Below are 23,052 nucleotides of genomic sequence, written 5' to 3' on the forward strand. Positions count from 1 at the left end.
AAAATCATGGGGCCACCTGGTGGTCCAGGGGCCCTAAGCGACTTCTTGTACCACTTACAGCAAGAAAAGGCCCTTTCAGCATTAACACTGCCAGTAAAATGGCACTTGTCCTTCTGCGCTCATCTTTGCAAGACCATGGAGAATGGCTGAAAGTAAGAATCATTTTACAAAGCTCAATATTACATTTTCATCACAAAAAGTCAACTACTTGCAAACCTGTAGAATTTTGTTATTGTACTATTGCATAAAGATGAAACTTAGGTACTGGCTTGCACTGTAGTTTCTTTGGGCGGTGATACATACCTTCAAAATAAACTGAAAATAGCAGATTTTATTGGAAAAATGTCATTCTGAATACTGGACAGAATATAGGTGCGTCTGTAATAAATGACCAAGGCTGAAAATATTTTACTTAATGCAGGTTTGGAAATTGTTACGTCTTTATTATAAGCATTTTTTAGGAAGAAAAAAGAAAACACTCATCTAAACAGAAAATAAAGTCATTTGGGGGGTTTAATTTTCCTTGCACATTGTCTGACAGTTCAGATAAAAGTCAGATAAAATGGGAGATTCAGCATTCCAAAAGACAGATTCAGAAATACACACAGGCACAGAAACACAGACACACAAACAGGAAACATACACACCTTGACATCACTAATCAGCAGTAATGACATCAACACTGGCTTTTTTTGACATCTTCATGCTTTTCCTCTTTTCAGTTTAATTGCTTCTTTTCTGTCATTAATTACAAAGTATAGGATCCACTAGGAAGTTGTATAGTAACAAAAAAGGAAAGTCACAGAAATGGAAGCAAAAGGAAGCAAACATGAACTATGATCTGAACACTGATAATTGGTTTGAACACGGAATTGAATTCAGTCTTTTTTATACTGTATAAATCGATATAAAATTCTTATACGTTTTATACTGGAATAACTTTAGTAGAAAGAAAAGCTGAAATAATAATTTTAAGGGTATTTTTTAAGGACATATTTCAGGTCTGTTTATTTTTCTGTATATTTCAAGCATATGAACTGTCTCAGGCATCCACAACACTACTGCCTATGAGTGTCCGGTGAGTATACAGTGGAGAAATATACACGTCTTTAACCAAAAAAACCAGCCTCCTCGTTAATCAGAAAATAACATATATCTTAATATATTACAGTGTATTCAGCCTGGCAGATTATATAGTTAGCTATATCAGAACTTGTTCTGTTGTTTTATGCATTTTTTTTCTACAGCTGTGTCACTTACACTGACACATGATCATTAAAAAAAATAAAATAAAATAAAAAAACTGACCAAACAAAGAAGCAGAGACATACAGATAAAAGTTTCAGAATAGCCCTTGGAATAAAGAGTCCAACAACTCCCCATCCCCTTTCCCATTCCCCTACCAACCTTATACAGTAATCAACTGTTACAAATTGTGTGTCTGCAGTGTTGCTGACAACAAAGCATGCTCATAATTAATTTGTCTTCTGCCACACTTCCATGATAACAGACCAAATGTCAGGAACCAGGACTAGGGAAGTCATATATATATATATATATATATATATAGCAGTCCTTTAACTGGTCAGACATGCTTGAACAGGCACAATGCCTGTTAGCTAATTTTTTGCCACATATTGGGCAAAAGATGATATTATTTTCTAACTACAAGGCCTTTAGATTCTTTAAATATTTCCCTATGAATCAAAGATTACCACTGCATATTGCTATCAGAGGCACCTTTTAAAAGGTACCACAATAAAGCCAAGATATCAATAATTTTTTCTTTAAAAAAATGTGACAAACAATAGTCACCACATTATCAGAGGTTCATAGTCAAACACGCCTACCCCAAGCTGAATTATAAAAGAGTCAGGACTCTTGAATCTAAAGAATTGTATCGCAATATCGTTCAATATACTGGATGTCAGTGTCCAACTTCACAGCTTCTTAATTATTTCACGTCTGTTGGACCACTATTTATGACGTAAATCACTTAATTGTTGGAAACATTTTTTTTTCCTCATCGCGCACTTGAAGCCGCAGTGGAATTCATTATACCTTATTAATCAATGTTTATTTGTGATGCTATAACATTACATCTGGAAATTTCACAAATATACAGTCTTCACAAATATACCTGTCTATTATCAGAGACCATTCAAGTTTCCACCTCTTATTTTCTGCCATAATATCCTACGAAATCCTTTCCCGACAAAACTCAGTAGTATTAAGCATTATTATTATTATTATATAAACTTACATGTACTTGCTAGAGAAGGTTTGTGTTGGAGAAAACCTTCAAAATAGTTTCTTTTTTTTAACCGTAAAATGTTCTAAAAGTATGGCTCAATTGTTGTAGATGCAATGTTTCCAAGAATACGTATATACTGTATACACAGTCAGATGAGTTAAAACTAGGAACCTTAGTTATCCACATAGTTTCATCCTAAAAATACCTTCACATAACAAGGGTGTATCTTATGCTGTTTCTTAGCAACAAGCGGCAAGGGGCAAAAATGGATCTCCAGAACAATGTATTGCCTCACTTCTGTCCTAGCAGTATACCAAGTTCTCCTGCTATCAGACTCACATTGCTCCTCACTCTAAAGCTTTTTCCATCTTCCCTATCCATCCTGTCATTCTAACTTACACTCTCCCTTAAAGTATTAGTCCTCTCCTCCATTTGAGCAAATACGTATAATCTTTCTATCATCCCTTTTCTGTCTTCTTCTGCTCTCACCCCTTCTTCACACCGTGACTTCGTTTTTACTCCCTGTCCACAGTGCCTGACTGCCTCCCCCTGCCCCAGGGAGGAAGTGCAGCTGTTCAATGGTGTTCTGCCGCTTTGCAGCAAACGCCATTCTGCGGGCACTTTGGCCTATCGTTCCAGCGCCACCAGCAGAGCCATGACCCTCCCCCCAACCCAGAGTGCCAGTTCCATGGCCAGCTGACATGGCAGCAGCAATGCTTGTGAACTCCTGTTCACAGCCAGATGTTGGGTGCGAATTCATCTTGATCATGTGGTGTCGGTCAAGTGATGGGGTCACACACACGTTCTGCTGCGACTGCGTTTTCTTATGGTGGCTGAGGTGAGACATCATCCCCCCATAGTCACCCATTGCACTCCCCATCATTCTGTCCTCAGGTGACACCAGCAGGCGTTCGTGGGACTTCCTCAGTATCTTTGAGTTGGAACTCTTGCTGGTGGCCATGGCTTTGTAATACTGGTGCTGCTGGTTCTTAGACAAGTAAGACAGGGTGTTTCCCTCCCCCAAGGCCAGCAGTTGGTCTTGAGACATCACCCTGCGTGGAGGCTGGCTCACTGTCTCAAAGGTAGGACTGTATGGTGACTGGGGTAAAGGGTAAGGATTTGGTGTGGACGTAGAGGTAGGTACATGTATTTGGGGTCGGGAGGTGTGTAGGGGCAGTGTACCCCTTGCCCCTAGAGTGTAATCACCACCCCAGTGCAGGTGATGCTGGGAGGAGTGGAAGGAAGGTGGTGCCTCATTGGGTCGTCTTTTTGAGGTATAATAACTTGTGTAATCATCCAGATCTTTTTCTGCATTTAGTTGGGAGACAAATTAGATACAGCTTCGAAATTAGTCAATTAAAACATCAATCCAATGTGTCAATTATAAATAGATATTGTGAGCAATTTAGATAATGCAAGCATCTACATTTAATACATTCACACACTCACCTAGTCTCTTGAGGGAGGAATAACGGTTAATATCAGGTTTCATAACAGCTTCATATGTTGGAGGGAGCTGAGCCAGGTTGTGAAAGGAATGAGAGATGGTTAGATGATGGCCTGTGTTGCTGGTCTTGCTGGAGATCAGCGTTCCTGTGGAGGTGAGCTGGGCATTGTTCATCCGTGGTACACGCTCTGATAAAACAGAGTAGAAGGGTTTGCATCTAAATAGCATTCATAAGAGAAGAACTAGGCAAAACTGGGGTCCTGTAAGATGCCAATGGCTGAATTCTCATTTGCAGAAAATGACAGTTGGGCCCTTCTTTGGTATCAAAGTGACACATCATCTATGCATCAGCAATGCTGCATGACAGAATTAAGTGTGAGTTTTTTTTCTATAGAGCACTGCTTAAACACTGACTGCCTATGAAACAGCTAGATCGTGGTGAGTTGAAAGAGAAAACCTCGATATGGGAAATACAGTTAAAGTATTACCAACTACTGTGTAACTTTCTCTTTCTCTTTGGGACTATATATGGTATGAGCCATGTTAAGCCAACTTAACTACCAATCAGAATTAGTCATCTGCGTATATCAGCTCCCACCTTACCACAACCACACAAACTGAAATGACAATTTTCCCACTCACTAAGCCTCTTTTGTAACTAAATCGACGTCATTTTATATATATATATATATATATATATATATATATGACATTTATACATACGAATATATATATTCCATTGTAGTATATGTGTGGTCGATAGGTAGTATTTCTTTTTTTTTTTTTTTTTTTTGTGAACATGGTGGCTACACTTGGCTACAGCAACATCGCACAAGCAAAACTGCTGTTGTAGTGAACATCAGTGAAACGGCAGGAAGTAATCAGAGCCGTGCTGATATTCACTACAGCCGCACAATTGCGAGTATGATATTGCAGTTCTATAGGCAAGAAATTAATATCAAGTAACTGACACAAACAGACACGACATGGCCAAATATTTTGTTTATTTTTTTACCATCAGTGAAAATAGTTCCCAAAGAAACCACAGCTAGATAGAGAGTTGTATGTTGCATTGCAACACACAGAATGACTGACAGCCTGTAGTAAGTTTAATACTGGTTTCAGTGTAAGGAACTATTGCTAGAATTGAAATTTTATGAAGTGAGCACAGACAAGCGGAGTGATACAAACAGTGAAATGTACCAGTGCTGTTATACTAAATATCAGCACTCTTGGAACACCGCTTGTGCAAATCAGATTAGTGGGCTGGAAACTAACTGCTGTACAATATGATTTAGATAATCACATTTTACACCTGGTACTCTAAAAGTAAGGGAAGCTGTCTCTTTTTTTAACCATTTTTTTAATATACATAATATTTGGGTACATTGAAAAACCAAGACCCTACAGTTTCTGCCATAAGTTTCATGTTTGTATTATAAAATCTCTCAGTTACAGAGAGACAAAAAAGGTACATTTTTAAACATACATACAAAATACAACACAGCCCACTGTGTGTTTGACTAGCAATTTGTGCCAAAATAAAAAAAATGTGAAAGCTCGGTTATCATTCCTACCCAATATTCTAGCACTAGCATGACAGTTGTTTATGTTGCTGTAGAGATGCCACTGGCAATCATAATGTAATATGACACAGTTTTGAATTAAATTGCATTTTATTGTAAATGAAATTGTAGTTAAGAATATTTATGTATTCAGTGTGTAATTGGTAAATGCTTATTAACTGCTTAGTAGAGAACTTTAGTATCACAAGTAATTTTAAACACACACACACACACACACACACACACACACACACACACACACACACAGCTCCTACTCTTACCTATAGTAGCTGTGTGTTTGGGGCTGGGCCCAGACTGGATTAAATTGTGTTTCCCAACTGCAAAAGAGCAGAGCAAAACCAGATGATCTTAATGTTTCTATACCTCCAAACTCATGTATGTATGTATGTATGTACTAACTAAATCAAAGTAATTGCTTCCTGTATGTGTGATGGTCACGTGTCCACATATTATGTGGACATATATGTATATGTGCACTATATGTATATCATTATACATATACTAAGAATACTGACATATGTTATGTAAGCAATTTGTTATGTAAGTCAACTATTATATACTTCAGGGTTTATTGTCACTAGACTCAGATCTAAAACATTAAATGCACCGCAACTAATTTATACAGTGGAGTCCAAAAGTCTGAGACCACTAGTGAAAATGCTTCGATTTTCTATTTTTGGTCTCAGACTTTTGGACCCCACTATGCAGATACAGGTCAAGAGCTGCTTCAGTTAATGTTCAAACATCAGAATGAAGAAAAAGTGTGATCTCTGTGACTTTGATCGTGGCATGGTTGCTGGTACCAGATGGGGTGGTTTGAGTTTTTCAGATACTGCTGATCTCCTGGGATTTTCACACACAACAGTCTCCAGAGTTTTAGTCTAGATTTCTTTTTTTTTCAGGGCATTCCAATTTGTTGTATTAGCTATGCCCAATGCTTGTGCAGTGACTCGATTGTCCCTCTTTTCTCAGCTTTTTTTTTCTCCCATAGACAGCTCTCTGGTCTTTGTGTAGGTTTATCCTTTTTAACAACAAATGCAGTCTTCACAGGCGAAATCCCAAGTTTCAAAGCCTCCAACCAAGAGTATACATTCAGAGCTATTATCTGTTTAAATAATCAATATAACTTGGGCAACAAGAAACACCTGTCAGTCACATGTTCCAATATTTTTGATCACTTGAAAAATGGGTGAGTTCAAACAAAAGGTGCAACATTCTAAGTTTAACACATCTAGATATAAATATCAGAAAATGAAAGCTGACATTTAAAAAAAAAAAGAAAGAATGCTGAAATGCATATTCATTTTTGTTCTTCAGTGTATAGCAAAAAAGAAAAGAATTGGTATTGAAGTTCCAATACTTTTGGAGGGGACTGTATATATATCCTTTAAACTGTTCTGACCTAACACATCTCCTGCTTTCTATGCATAATACTCACTCCGGTTGTCTTTGCTCTGGAGGATGGGTGTGTAATGGTTTTTGGACTGCCGTCCCAGAGTGCCTTTGCTGGTGGTGGCAGTGGTGCTGTTGTTTCTCTCACTCTGCTGTACCGGGCTGGACTGATGACGCAATATATCAACCAGTGCTCTAATAAAAAGGAAAAAGACATAATAGGAAAATGCAGGGGTAAAAGAAACAGACCATGGTAGACCCTATAAAAGAAAAAAAAAAACATCTTCGAAATGTCAGATTCCAGTTTATATAACCACCTTAGTCACATACTAATAATAAAAGCATAAGGCCACACCTTAAAACAGTGCTATTTTCAATTTTAGCAACTGTGCCTTATAAACACTCTAAATTTTTGTATTTGCACACAAAATTCTACCATACAATTCTGTTTATATGTGAAAACATTATTCACTTGGATGTCTTATATGGTGTCACTCACCTGGGCATATTGAGATCTCGGTTCCTGGGTCTACGGGAGACCTTGCGGCAAGCCACCTTCACCCCAATGGCCACGGCCAATGTGAAAGAGATGACGCCACCGATGACATAAAATGTATTGTTGCTCTGCTGCTGCAAAGGGTCAAAGTCTGGATCCGAACGGCTTGGGGGCTGAGTGGCAGGCACCTGTGTGTTGGCCCAGATGGGTGAGATGTAATTGGTGCATACGTCCTGGTTCAGCCGGTTGCGCTGATGCTCACAGCAGAAGCGGTAGTGGCAAGTGCCACAGCAATAGATGTAAGTGCCCTTTGTGCAGTTAAAGGTGTGGTCAAACTGTCCCATTACATCATAGTAGCCCCTACACACATCGACATCCACCAGACGCCGTGGTGGTGGCGCCACCTGCGCAGCCCCCAGTGGGGGTTTCAGGGCATCGGCTGTCATGTTACGAGGGAGCATGATCTGAGGAAGAGGCATTGCAGGGATCTCAGCCACTTCTGGTTCCACTGCAATGGCCGCTGCTTCTTTTCCCTTCCCCTTCAGTGAAGGGGGTGGGATCTGTTTGCCCCAGCCTCGCAATAAAAGCAACAGTGGCCTGCCATTGGCTGAGTGACGTTCTGAACTAACAGCCACTGTGGAAATCACATGGTCCAAAAGAAGAAAAAAACACAAAATGGCAGCAAACGGCATTTTGATGACAAGGGCCTCTCAAAGAACTAGAACAATTTACCACTTTGTACAAAATGGTTCTTAACAATACAAAATGCTGGTGTATTAAGAAAGAAAATTGTGTGCCACTCTGACAATATGTAACATATACAAGAAGTTAGTGTTACTTTAATTAGTTAGCGTTTTCTCAAATGCTATGCAAAATGCATGTCTAACCAATGAAACAATTTTCAGCTTAATGAAGAATATATTGAAGAATATATGGAATTATATTCAGTGATGTCTTTATGCCGACAAAACACTACAGAAATATCAACATCAGAAAAGGAACAGAGTTAATCCAGTTATACATGGAAAAAAGTGTTGAAATGATTTGTACAGATTTAATTTCATTTTAGTTCAACAAAACTGATTTCGGTTGATTGAATGTAAAACTTGGTATGATCTGGAAAAATGAATTTAGGTGTATGAATGCTTTGTTGAAGACAAATTCATGACATGGATTTCAGGGAACATGTTAACAATATAAATATTATACTCATCACTAACGCACATCAAACTAACAGGCTTCTTTACTTTTTAAATGTGGGTATTTTTTATGTTTTATTTAAATAAACTATCACATTCCAACAAACTGTTTGGACATAAAATTAGTCCACCTTAAGGGGAACATGTAAACATTTCTCTTTCAGTGTAAACTTGTAAATTGAAGTCTACTGTAAGGTTATTCCTATTATAACTATAACTAGTTTATTATTATTAAATGCATTATAAATGTCCTTGTTTGTAGTTGGCACTTTGCCAGACAGATATTTAACATGAACACCTCTTAAAAACTGACGTATCAACTTCATTAAAAAAAAAAAACCTTTACTAGTGTAATTTACCTCTTCTTTGTGAATTGTAAACTTGCGGCCAGTGTGTAAAATGACAGAAAGAGATCAGAGGGTGGAGATTTTGGCTGTGGCAATGATAATAAAATAGTAAACACACGAAGACCTTTCAAGCCTCTAAATAGCTTGGAATCTGAAACACGATTTTTTTTTTTGCATGCATAAATATCTTCTTCTGTCTTCTGTGTTATGGAAGTTATTGAGACTATACAGTAAGACTATTAAAATAAATCAGAAAAGGTCATTGCAAATGAAACATTGAGGAAGTGCTCATCTTTTTTTTTTTTCTAATAGTTATACAAGATGATAGCTCATCCCAGAGACCGCAGAAGAGTCTAATCAGTCAGGGTAGAAGCTACCAAGCAGCATGTGTTAATCTGTTTGACTTGAAAACAAGTCAGGAAATATGTGTGTCTGTTTGTATATGGGTTTTGGGGAGTCATTCATCCATATGGAACACATTCAGGGCAACAAATTAAAACTAGTGATTTTCTCATCCAAATTACAGTACTGAATAGTATTTTCACTTCTAATGTGCGGTTCCCAACTAGTGAAAACCAACGGAAAACTTATGTAAACATACTAATGGCTCATTATATGCTGGTGAATATGGCAGAATGCACTCTTGTCACTGGCTTCAAGAGTATCCCTGAATATACCTTTGAACCTGTTCTTAAAAATCAAATTCATAAATATTGTAGTTTCATAACCCAGTATTAACTGTCATGACAGGGATGGCTATACAAACTATGGCTTGAGGATTTTTTTTTTCGAAGACAAAACTCTTTTTTTCTAGTGCACAGAAATCAGGGAAGAAGAGGAGTAACTGCAGAAGCATAGAATGGCTCGGAGGTTGATTGATGAAGCAGAAACATGCCAGGCCTCGCAAGGACAAAATTAGCAGCAGGTCACTTTGTGGAGTTTAAGGAGGCTTCTGTTGGCCCTATTTTTGGTCACTCAATCAAGGGCCAGCTCCTACCAGTGAGAGTGAATTTAATTGCACAGCTAACAGTCACTCCTGAATAAAGCACTTCATGTGTAAGTTCATGTTGAATGTAAGGTAAAAGGGTAAAAAAATGGATTGAGAAATATTTGAAAAATGCAGCTGAAATGGTTTGGTTTCTTTTTTCCCCCCCGACTTGGCACAGTTAGTGTTTGGCACTAGTTTTGGCTGCACTTCAAAAACAGATGAAGAACAAGAAGACAAATACTTCAACGTGTGCAATTCAACATTTTTTGCAAAAAACCCTGGCTCATAAAAAGAGAAAAAAACATATGCTGCTGCAGCCTTCTTAAAAAATAAAGACTTTTCCTCCTGGCTGGTGGTCCAGTCATCCTCATCCACACTGACGTCTCTTTCAGTTAATTCGTCTTGGCTTGTGCATGCCTTTGTTAATCTTGAATTTTCACTGAAAGAAAATGGGAAGATCACAATGAGTGAAAATCCTAATTTAATTGGATGTTTTCATTTCTGAAAAATGAGTATGATCTCATGATATTACAGGTAAAAACCATATTTTTACTTCAACTTCTACCAATTAAAATAACTCACTGTCATTACAGACCATTACAGATTTATTAAGCCAAACCTTTAATATTTTATATTACATTCATGGCTATTAGAACAGGTTAGAAACATTTAGCCAGTATGACCGAGGCAAAATGATACAATCAATAAAATAGAGTTTTTGTTTCTGCATTTCATATTTTTATTTATTTGGGAACAGCTGATTACAGTCTAAAGCTGCATTTGGATTAGTTTCACTGGCTGATGTCAGTAATAAGTTTTTTATACATCTCCTCTGCGATAAAACTCTCGTATCCTGACAGACATATCCAAGCAAAATAACACAAGTGGGATAAATTTCTACCTGTTTTTCTATGAATCTGGGTGATTGCATCATTTGATTATGTCTATTTATTTGGCAGCGTCAAACATTAGTTTCAAACATTAGTATTTACTCATTTATTTCGTACTAGTGATATATATATCTGCTCATTTATTCATTTCTAGAAAATGAGACATTGCATGTTATTGTGTCATACAGGTCTGTATTCAGAGTTGAGTTTTGTGTACATACTGAGAATTTAACACCAAACCTGCACACATCACTATTCAGAACTTATACAAGAGTTACGCACAGTGGGTGGAGTTTGCTAAAAACAGACATATTTCTCGGTTACACGTGATTCTGACCTTAAGCACATTATTTTTGGACAATATCAGCTCGAGAAAGGAGAAATATTAAGTCCAGTGCTACTTATTCCAAAAATCTGTTATGAGCATTGTAAATACACACTAAACTATGAATTTTCATTTGAGTCCAATATTAAATGGATAATTATTAATATTGACTTATATAACAACACTATTAATTAATAGTAATATCATATTAAAGTCCATAAGAAGGTTTTTTTTTCTCAAGGATTGATTGGGTGTGCATAAGTGAGCATAAGCATGTCATATACACACTCATCAATTTATCCTTCAAACCATGGGCAAGTTTTCTTTATCAGAGAACACATCAAGTGAACAGAAATGTTGGCACAATTTTATAATTCAACAAGCCAAAATTAGCAAATTAAAAGCATGTAAAAAAAAAAATCTGTAAATCATGACCTCGTTTTAGTGTCTCGTGGTTTCATTAAGCTCTAACTGTGTGAGCATGATCAAATAAAACGCAAACTAATAGGATGTGCTGGATCAAGTGCTTTTTATAAGCTGACGAATAATGAGGGTGATATATAAGTAATATTGTTAAATGAAACCATGTTTGCAGAGATTAATATGCTTGCCATCATATTAGTCTTTTTCAGTGTTATTTTTTTAATTGCCTCTTGCTTATTTAGTCTGCATCTTCTATCTCTGATATAGTGCTTGTGTTTAAAGATGATGGTCTAGGCACTACTACACAAACTTCATGTAGGTAATTTGCATAATATGAATGGACCGCCTAGAAAATTGACTTAAGCACGTGCAAACTGGCATCCCATCAAGAGTGTATTACTGCCTTGCGCCCAGTGTTCCCAGAATAGGCTCCAGAGCCACCGTGACCCTGACTGTGACCCTGACCAGGATAAAGAGGTTACTGTAGATGAATAAATGAAAATGAATGTACTCAGCTGTGTGCAATTGTTTCGGTAGGCATTAAAAAAACAGAAGTATCCAGATTCTGCAGATAAACCATGCCATCTGGCAACACTCTGAGCAAGCAAGCTAGCAAGGTGCTGATTTACACCTGGCTTTGTGGGGAGAAACCAAATCACACTCAACATCAGCCTCTGTTAATTGCCTTCTCTTCCCATTTTTTCTGCGATCCTCCCTTAAACGCGTATGTACGAGGGAGAAAAATGCAGTTCAGCAGGCACGGGGCTTAAATTAAGCATTAAGATGGACATGCAGAATGTGGCCTAATTGCGCCCGAAATGGGTGCAAACAACCGAGTACATCTGGCTCTTAGCAAAATAAACATTAGCAATCCTGACATATGTACATCTGGCCCATATAGTGTATAAAAATATACAATAATACAGTCAGTGTTATTATGAAGTTGTGCAGTTTTACACTGATTCAAAGGATTAATCAATCCACAACATTTATATTTATATTTCAAAGATTTTTTTTTATGAGAACAAGAATAACATATTGACTAATTTACAATACATTCTTATTTCACAAAGGGTATTGCTCTTTCTTTTTTTTTTTTTTGGACACAAAATGCAATTCAAACATATAGCTGGTGTTGGCCTTGCTCAAAAGCTCAAAAACTCAAATGCTTTCTGACACCCAGGAATTTGAATTCTATGACAATATGGAGAAACTGTAGAAATTAAAGTAGCGGTAAACAATTGTGTGATATAAGAATGAAATTCTGTCACGTACTATGGACCATTGGTTGCATACATCTAATTTGTTGTCTCTAAACTGAATTAATCTCTCTATAATCTAAAATTAAAAGTGTCTTGTATTTGGACATGATGGACTGAAGAAAGAAGAGCAGTATCAGTGAAAAACGCAGTTATAGATAAGACATGGACGAACTACAGTTTTAACTGAACACTGAAAACTTAAAAAATGAATTCAGTACTCGCTATTTTCCACCTACTACTATCTCATTATTATTTTTCACTCCAAGATGGAGCACAAATACAATAGCAATTACATTTGCCAGAAAACCAACCTGAGGAAAAAGAACAGGAAAAAAATGAAATAGAAGGTTCACCGAGTGCAGAGTGTACAAGAATGGCTTTGCATATAAATTAGTAAACAAAGCAAACTGTTCTCTGAAGTGGAGGTTTTGATGTATGATAGAAACCACAGATATTATTAGCATGTAAGAAAGTGCAAATCTGAGTAAAAATAAAGTCTATCAGAAGGTTACCCGTGGATAACATTTGGCTTCAGGGTCAAACAAGAAACCGTGGTGAGCACAAAAGCATCTCAGAACACACAACACATTGAACCTGGAGGTGGATGAGCTACAACAGCAGAAGACCACATCAGGTCCCACTCCTGTCAGCCAAGAACAGGAATCTGAGTGTACAGTGAAACCGTACAGCAAAAGAACAGGTGAATCTTCAGCTATCCAGTTTCCGCCTCAAGGTTCAATGTTTTGTGCATTCTGAGATGCTTTTCTGCTCACCGCAGATGTAAAAAGTGGTTATCTGAGTTACTGTAACCTTCCTGTCAGCTCAAATCAGTCTGGCTGTTCTCCTCTGACCTTCTCTATTCAACAAGGTGTTTCCGCCCACAGAACTTACGCTCACAGGATATTTTTTGTTTTTCGCACCATTGTGTGTAAACTTTAGAGACTATCGTGCACGGAAATAACAGGAAATCAGCAGATTCTGAAATACTCAAAACAACCCATCAGCAACCAGGCCTCAGTCAAAGATCACTTTTTTGCCCCACACACATGTGATGTGAAGAGTAACTAAAGCTCTTGATCTGTATCTGCATGATTTTCTGCATTGCACTGCTGCGGCATGACTGGCTGATTGCATAACTGCATGAATGTGCAGGGGTCCAGGTGTTCCTAATAAAGTGGACCATGAGTGTTTGTGATGAAAAGGCATGAGTGTCACAAGGCATGAAGTAAGACTAAACTAGTAAAAAGCTGCTTTTTGAGTATCAGTGCACATTACTGCAAAGATAGAAACGAAAACAGAGGCTAAAGAGACAAAAAGCAGCTATCTGGGAAAGAACTGGATGCAAGTTAACTGTGAGTGGGCATGAGATGAAGGTTTTTGGAACATGTAGTGGTTTTATCTCAAACTGTAGGAGGAGTAGCATTTGGAAACTGAAATAAAAGAGCAAGATGGCTTAACAATTTTCCTATTACACAACTATCACACAAAAAATAAAACCCTATGCATGAGCTGAAACGGTTTGAACATAGTACAAAACACGGTTTAGGTGTTTTTTTGTCGTTGTTTTAATTCAACTATGTAATGAATGGTGCGTGAGAGAGAAGGTTTATGCAATCAGCTGTAGATGATGTCAGAGACTATTCTTTAGCAATTTCCTTTCATTCAGTGATTACAAAACAAGTTAAAGATACTGTTTAACATTGTGGTGAATGCACTATATACGGTGTATTGTTGTAAGCGTAATTCCACGACACTGGAAAACAGGTGAAGTAACAGCGAATTGTCTTTAGCTCAGAGTCATTTACTACATTAGTATCTTTTTCTTTTGGATTTTCCTCCAACTTTCTCTCTAATTTAGTTATGGCCAATACCCACCCTCCAGTTAGTTCTCACCCTCCAGTTCGGTCTCACCCACCACTCAGGAAGGGTGAAGGCTATCATATGCTTCCTCCAATCGTTTAGAACTGCTGCTCATGCATTGTCAAGGGGGCAGCGTAACACACTCAGAGGAAAGCGCTATCCACCCACTTCCACATGCATGTGTTCACAGACACTCATGATTGGCTAGTGTCACTGTGATTGATAGGAGAGTAAGAGAGCATGCCTCCCTCAGAGCATGGCTATTTGTGCAATGGCTGTGGCATCGTCGGGATTCGAACTCATGATTTCCGGACGACAGGGTGAACGCTTTTCTGCCCACATCATTCATTCATTGATATTTCTAAAGCAGAACACACGCACTCTTTCTCTTGACCCTGAATGTGGTATACCATTGCACAGAAATATTCATCAAGCAGATACACAAATCCATCACAGCACTCACACAGACCACATGATTATATTAAACAGTTTAACAAATCAAAAACCTAAAATGTCCTAGCGTGAGTGGGATGAGTAAAACCGCAGAAAGTGTTAATTAAAAGAATTTTTTTTTTTAAATTTGTATTATTATTTATTTTGTTTATTTCTAGAAATATACCAGAAGGATTTTCAGAAGAAAAATACCATTTGATGAAATCTAAGTCTCCCCTTGTCTGGAAAATCAGCCTCGCTTGGACATTTATCACCTCTTCCACTTCCTTATGTTCCGGACCACCACAAAGGTTTCCTTCGGATGTAGTGGAGTATTCCCGTATACTCGTTTCCTTGCTGAGTAACAAGTCATCAACTTCTAATTGCGACTGTCACTCCACATAGATAGTAAGTGTATTATACACACCAAAGTCCAATTCAGAAGAAGGGGTGTGCTTCAGAAGAGATTTTTCTATGTGCATGAGTGGTGCATTCCACAAAGCTTCCATTTTAACATACACCAACTGCGTCAGAGGCACCTTACTGGTGCTGTGCTTGTATGGGATGGAGTTAGGCAGAATACAGCACGTGCCGCAGAGCAGACTCACAACGCTACAACAGTTCATGTCAGATCAGGGTGTGACCATGCTTCCAGGCTATGATTCCCTGGAAGCTCAGAGGCATTTCAGCATCGTATCAGAAAATACATGATTGCGTAGAGTTTCTGAGCTGTACGTTTTACTGAGCAACTTGCAGAAGCAGCCACAGTTCTTCTGGAGACTTTGACTGTCGACTCGCTTCTTATTTCTGCAGCGAAACCCAGCAGCCTTCATGATGTTTTTATCTGAAAAGTGTCTCTTATGGAATCTGCTGCTTTCTTTACTGACATACAAACATTTTTCTGTAGCATTTCATTTTGTGCTGGAAAACTAACGTTTGGAATCTAACATGTTTTGTACAGACTTGATAATGTAAAGTCAGAAAATAAAAATCTATAACAAAGTTTGTACTAAAAAAAATAGGGTGCCTAAGACTTTTGCACAGTACTGTATCTTTACAAGATTTTATTTAAACTTTAGTTCCATCTGCTATTCATATCAGATGTACAAAACTGGTTGAGACAAGAGAAAGATGCATTTCCACATTTCAACTGCTGTGGAATATTTATCTGCTTTAAGCAGAGTGACTTCCCCTTTCCTTTGGGTTAGCTTTGGCATGAAGGATGTTCACAAAGTGAGTACCAGGTGCATTAGAGACCCTAGGGTCAGTGCATACTCCTGTATTTGAATGATCAGCTGCTGGGAGTCACATTACTCCTTTGCTGACTGTTCAGTGGCATGAGGCTCAACTCGTGTGCCATGCGAACTGTCCCGATGGATCTCAGGGCAGTCTTGGGTATGGATTTAGACATGAAATTCCAAGCGGCCAAATACTGCCCACATGGAGACTTTCTAGGTTCTGTGGAGAACTTCTGTGGAGAAAATTGGGAATATCGCCCCAGAGACTGCTTCACTGAATACTCAGTGGCTATCAGTTATATCACAGCGAAAGGTGCCAGTAGTATTGCACGCACACCCTGACACTTTGGTTTTTCACAGCCTGAGGTTTTCTCCCTGCAAAGATTGAAACTGTAACTATGGATGTCACCCTGCATTAAATGCCAGTTCATGTCCACTACAGCTACCTTCTACACTTCTACACTTCTGCACTACTAAGGAGTGTCATTTGTGGACAATTGCGGATAAGCAACATGGTGCTCACCATCCACCTTCTCCAGATTTTACAGATAAAATGTGATGAGTTAGAGTGATTTTCATTCTCTATTATCAGCACCTTGAGCAATTCTTTTCTTCAATGGGAACAGAAACAGCATGCTGATTTATATCCATTATCTTCAATAAACTACAGTATCAGCACTTATTTTAAGTGCTGTCTGGGGAGTGCACTACCAGGATGTGTTATGAACCTTCAGGATGACTTTGATATATGGCCACCTCTAGTTTCGAGGGAAACCACCCTGGTAGTTTGGAAGTTATGGAAGTAGAATGGAAGGATGTGGTGTAACTGTACTTGCTCAACACTATTGGCACACAACTAGCCTAAAATACAAACGCTCGTTGAAGGACAGCATGGTTGCCAGATCTGTGTAACAAAACCCACAATGGGTGTTTAACACCAAACACAAAACCAGCCCAAGTCCATAACTCAAAAGCCGACACTCCCAATCTCTGTACTAAACTCCAAAATAATAGCTATAATTTTCAATTTAATACTACAGAATTATAACAACATTATATTGCAACAAAGCACTATTAAAAAACTTTTCCTAAATAGATCCTAAATAAACCAAGGTCCTAACCGAGGTTTTACATTTTATTATATATGTTGTCATGAATCAGTAAAAAAAATAAATAAATACATGAAGCACATTAGTGCTCTAACACACAACAAGCTAATTTATCCTTAAGCATGATTTCTATTCCATATGCATTTACTAGAGTTACAGTAACTTATTTCTACTGATACACTGTTCATGTAAATGTAATTATACAGTGCAAATCACCTGCAATACGCAGATATGTCTTATTTCTACAGTTGAATCTGACTCTTTATCATGGACACGTTGATGTATTGCAGTAGCTAGCAACAGCAGCTAATGCTGCATTTACGAGTTTACCGTATCCATGGTTACACTGCAGCTTCCTAACCATTGGCTTAAGATATAAACAATATGGTTAGGTTTGTTAAGGGCCATGTTTCTTTATTTCAAACTGTCACATGAATGTGCATCATCCCCGCATTCATTCATGCTCAACAACATGCAAATCTCGTCCTGAATATGCATGTGCTATATTTTAAAGCGCAGGGTAGTGTGACCTCGTCTCACACATTGAGTCATATGCTAAAGCCATCTTGATGAGTAACAGTTACTGCCATAACATAAGCTTCACTACATCCTTACACAACAAGCATGTAGGCCTGACTGATGCAACACACCAGTTTGCTAAGAATAACACTTCGACAGAGGCTCGAGATTGGACAAAGCAGGAAACATGGGCTACTTTTTTTAACGTAATCTAGTGATATGGCAAAGCCACAGTTCATTCAAAGGGAAGCGTTAGGGAGAAGATGAATTGTAGGGAGGGGTGCAAAAAAAAAAAAAAAAAAAAAGCACACAGATGTGCAGTGAGTAGGGGGTTGGCAAGTCGGAGAGGAACTCAATGCCGCAAGGTGGGGGAAGAGACAGGAAGAGAGGAGGGGTCTTTGTGGATAAGGACCCTTGCAGCAGAAGGTAGAAAAAGGGTAAAAAGGCAGAGTGTGTATGTGTATGTGTGTGTGTGTGTGTGTGTGAGAGAGTGTGTGTTTATTTAAAATAAATCCCTGTGTTTAAAGCCCCAGAGTGTGTTCTGAACCATCTGAATGACTGACTGTGCCGCCCATTTCTGCACCGTGGTGCTCGCGGAATGAAGCAAAACAGCAGAGGCAGACCCCCTATCAGGTGCCTACATCTGTGCACATGCACACATCCTCTGCTTCTCTCTCTCTCTCTCTCTCTCTCTCTATTGTACACACATCCACTTTAGATTTTTCCCAGCATCTCATCTCTGCCTTTTGTCTTTTTTTTTTTTTTTTTTTTTAAATCAGTATGTGGGTAGAAGCTGCTCTCTCAGGATAACACCACAGCAAAGAGAGCAGGAGAGAGAGAGAGAGAGAGAGAGAGGAAGAGAGAGAAAGAAAGATAGAGGGATGAGATAGAAAAAAACACCCTTCAATATCTAAATTTGTTTGTTTCAGCGCCCCATTCCCATGGTATAAATACTCACTTGGCTAAATGCTTTGCTTCCATCTGATCTTGTATGCTAAGTACACTGTCACTGTCACACAGCAGCAACAATAACAACACACAACATCTCATTTGTTTCCTTTTTATCCCTCAATTACCACACTTCTCTCTGATTGAGAAGAAAATATTGCATTGCATTAGGGTGGGATCAGGCTTTTCTCAAAGCAGGTGCAGAATAAAACAGGTAGAAGGAAGAAGGAAAATGAGGAGACAAAGAGGAGTGATGGAGTCAAGCATGAGTGAGCAGTGAGCAGGCCTCGGACCACACTGAACCATCAGCCCATGTCCAGCACTGAGCATGTACAACATCCAGCAACAAGTTCTGTTATTCTGTTCCTGAGGATCAACAATGGTGACACTCCGAGTGTAACACTGAATTCATGTCTTTCTCCCATGCAGCACTGAGGGACTTGATTTCCTCACAGTACCACAGAAAGACAGAATATCATGGCATTCATGAAGTCTAATACTGATTAGCATGAGATATTTCCTCACACACACATAACATATAGACATACAAATATATACACACATTACACACACAAACTGATGCACAATTTAAAGAATAAATAATAATATTAAAGCAGGGAGAGGATGAAGAGACGCTGCTGGTACCTGTATGGAGCTTTTTTTTTTTATTCCTCTATAGTTTCCTAAGATCTGTTTTTCCCAAGTTTCCACATCATAGCTTCCTTTCTTAAAAAACAAAACCAAAAACAGCTGGAATCAGCTGGAGCGTCGTTCTGGATTCGGACGTGTTGCTTGTAAATAACGCGCGAGCTCCGTGCCAGAATAACGCAGTACCTTCAGAGCAAGAGCAGATGCACAGATGCAGAGAAGAGCAGATGCACAGATGCAGAGAAGAACAGATGCACAGATGCAGAGAAGAACAGAAGCAAAGCCACCGTGGACGTGAAAGAACAGGAAGCAGGGAAGGAAAAAAAAACCCAGTGTGCTCACGGTCCCAGATCACGGCTTATCCTCGGTTCTGCATCTCTGTTCCAGCCTCCTGTTGGAGATATGCAGCCATAAAAACATCCAAGCTGAAATGGTTCATTCGCAGCGCGCAGCATCGTCGCACAGCATCCAGAGCACAGCGCGCTACTGTGCGCAAAAAAACAGGAGAGGGGGGGGGTGTGCAAAGGACCTTGGTCGTGCAGTGATGGTTGGATAGATAGATAGATAGATAGATAGATAGATCAGATCAGATCAGATCAGATCAGACCAACACCCGACTGAGATGTGCTTTGTTTTTACGCGCGCGTGCATTTTGGCCTCAGTATTTCTTCCAGGGAAGAATAACTGATTTCCTAAATAAAACTTGAAATCCACTAGGATCCACTACACGTCATAAGAAACGCGACTGGTGCTCTGTGTCTAAGTGTTAATCAAATGTGATAAGTGATCTTCTGTGAGGTCAGTGTGCTCCCTGCCCCTGCCAGCTGACATGATCATATCCGCTCCAGTGAAGCGCCAGGAGAAGGATCGCTCCTGAAAGCCCCGGATCGCGCGCACTGATTGGACAAAAGCCCCGGATCGCGCGCACTGATTGGACAAAAGCCCCGGATCGCGCGCATTGATTGGACAAAATGGCAATTGGGCGCGTTTTCATTTGTTAAACGCGGGAAATTATCTACCAATCATTAGCACGGTATATTGCCTAAGGGATTTCTCTCTGGAGGTGGATGCTATTGTTTGTTATTTATTTATTTATTTATTTATTTATTTATTTCCCCATGGCGCATGCGCACGGAAGCCAACCCGCCAAATGAAACTTCAGGTTCTACTCATTTTCATCTGGAAATGTAACCATGCATGAACAGAAGAGACTGATAGTGAGGAAGTGAGGGAGAATATGGTTTCATTAATCACAACACAAATATAGGCTACAGATAAAATGAATACACAATACACACAATTTCTGGTCACATGTCAGTGACGACAAGAACAGAGCAACCAGTTTTACTCCAGATGTTGGGTTGATCACTGTTTATGTACAGTTATTCAGGATTTGAAGCTGAGACGAATTTGGTTCACTAGTTTGTGGACACCTGACCATCACGCCTTTATGCTGGCCTTCCACAAACTGACCTCTGGAGACGGGAATACTGCAGCTTGCTCCCGGTTTTCCACCGTGTGCCATCCGACTCCTGCAGCACATCCAGGATGCAGCTGCGGGACTTGTTTCCAACCTCCCCAGCTTCATTCAGCCATCGCTGCATCCTCCATACTGGCTTCCTACAGCTGCCCTGCACATCAGAGCACAGCTGATAACCAGCAAAATAGACTTCACATGAAAAGTATAATGAATTTTCATGGTTACACAAATGCACTTTCTGACCATATAGTACACAGTTATAGAAGGTAATTATTTATAATGGCACTATCCGGTGTCACTCAGATGAGGATGGGTTTCCTTTTGAGTCTGGTTCCCCTCAAGGTTTCTTCTTCATATCAAGAGTTTTTCCTCACCACCATCACCTCTGGATTGCTCATTAGGGATAAATTCATAAATTTTAAATTTATATCCTGAATTTACATATTTGTGTAAAGCTGCTTTGTGACAATGTTCATTGTTAAAAGTGCTATACAAATAAAATTGAATTGATCTAAAAAGCAATATATTGGACTTAAGGGTTTATTTAAATTCTTGCCATCTTCTTATTTATATATCAATGTATTAGTCTTTAGTTCGATTTGTTTGTTTTTAACTTGGAGAACAAAAAAAGAAAAATGGAGAGCAAAGAAGAAAAAAGCAAAGCAAAAAGGAAAAAATAAGGCAGTCTGCTTCTTCAGTCCGCATTTTCTATCTCCCAGTTCTTGGCTGGGCTTAAAGGCAGATGCTTGTCTTTAATGGCAGTGCTGTAGACGATCATGAAAAATCCCAACTCAAAATAAAAATCTAGCAATCTCAGATTAGGCATGAACTATATTTTAATGTAGTTGGAATTTATGTATTTTAATTTTAATAATCTGCAAGGGCCGCCCAGAAAATCAACTGAAGCACCTTTGGAAGCCATAATTAGAGATACTGAAGTAGGTGGCAACTTAAGATGCATCAATACAGTGCCTTGCATAAATATTCACCGACCTTGATCTTTTTCACATTTTGTAGTGTTCCCACCTGGAATAGACTCGCTAATCTGCTTACTAAAATGGAATTCCAGAAGAAAAGAAGAACAGGCAAGACATGCAGAACTGAACGCCAGCGGCGACAGTCGGAGATGCCTCCACCACACGTCCTGTCCTTCTTGTTACTAAAATACTTCAAACAGGAAGGAAAAAATATTTGACCTTGCTGTGACCTTGACCCTGTTTGGATCAATTCCAAAATTTAATCAGTTCATCTGCTGGTTACAGTGACGATTCCATATAAATCTTACAAATATTCAACAACTCGTTCTTGAGATTTCACGCTAACAAAAATCACGAATCTCGGACAGACGCATGAACAGACCGATGGCAAAATCGTAGCTAGCCAAAAATGGGCCTTGCTTTCCTGAACACGAGCACGTATGGAACCTCTCTGGAAGAAAGCTATTGAAGAAAAACTACTTCAGACATTTACCCTTGTAGCTGTAATTACAGCTAAAGGTGGTTCTACTGAGTATTGACCCACAGGGATGAATAATTACACAACCAACAAAAGTTATGCATCTTCAAATATTAGACATATTGTCTAAATCTAATGGTAAAAACCCCAATGAAGTCCATTTCAATTCCAGGTTGTAACACTGCAAAATGTGGAAAAGCTAAAGGGGGTGAATATTTATTAAAAGCACTGAATTGACATAACTTCAGCTGCCAATTTATCTCTTGTATCTCTGAATATGGCAGATTGTTATTATGAATGCACAGCAATGTGAGGATATGAATACTGCTCTCCATGTAAACATGATACGCTGTATTGAAAAAGTGGAAAATTAAACATTAGTCAGCATTTCCTAATGAAGATCGTTTAGTAAAAGTTGAATGTGCAGTCACCTGTATACAGCAGTTTTAATGCAGCCTGTTAGGCTTATACACCAGTTTGAAACACTGACACAATGAAACATAGGTCTTAACTGAAAGAGAGGAAAGTAAACACCAAAAGTGCGCTCTCACTGTAATTAGAAAGTAAAATGTGCATCTCACTGTAATTAGGGTGAGCATGCAGAACCATCAGTGCTCAGGAAGAAAGCTCGGTCCCAGTGAGGAGACTGGGAAAATTTCTCATACTCCACTGCAAAGAGCTGCTGAGTGTCCTTAAAGAACGAACACTGGGTTGTGCAAGGAATATTACTGGTCCAGCCAGTAGCTACAAAGTC

The 23,052-nt window shown here is 38.8% G+C and overlaps 1 protein-coding gene across 3 annotated transcripts; it reads right to left on the reverse strand.

Annotated features, from left to right (window-relative positions):
• Positions 1–495: 495 nt before the first annotated feature.
• On the reverse strand, positions 496–20,206 carry shisa7b (shisa family member 7). Of its 3 annotated transcripts, none has more exons than XM_053231555.1 (6): positions 19,550–20,204; positions 7,179–10,148; positions 6,726–6,874; positions 5,548–5,604; positions 3,704–3,889; positions 496–3,562 (listed from the first exon to the last, which is right to left on the reverse strand). In XM_053231555.1, the coding sequence occupies exons 2-6, from the start codon at positions 7,865–7,867 to the stop codon at positions 2,751–2,753; spliced, it is 1,893 nt and encodes a 630-aa protein (XP_053087530.1). In that variant the 5' UTR covers positions 7,868–10,148; positions 19,550–20,204; the 3' UTR covers positions 496–2,750. The 3 variants fall into 3 exon arrangements, with proteins under 3 accessions (XP_053087530.1, XP_026783630.1, XP_034157698.1); XM_026927829.3 differs by having other exon boundaries at positions 19,361–20,204; XM_034301807.2 differs by lacking the exon at positions 5,548–5,604 and having other exon boundaries at positions 19,361–20,206.
• Positions 20,207–23,052: the final 2,846 nt, after the last annotated feature.

The sequence above is a fragment of the Pangasianodon hypophthalmus genome, chromosome 29 (assembly GCF_027358585.1).
Source record: "Pangasianodon hypophthalmus isolate fPanHyp1 chromosome 29, fPanHyp1.pri, whole genome shotgun sequence".
NCBI classification, from domain to species: Eukaryota; Metazoa; Chordata; class Actinopteri; order Siluriformes; family Pangasiidae; genus Pangasianodon; species Pangasianodon hypophthalmus.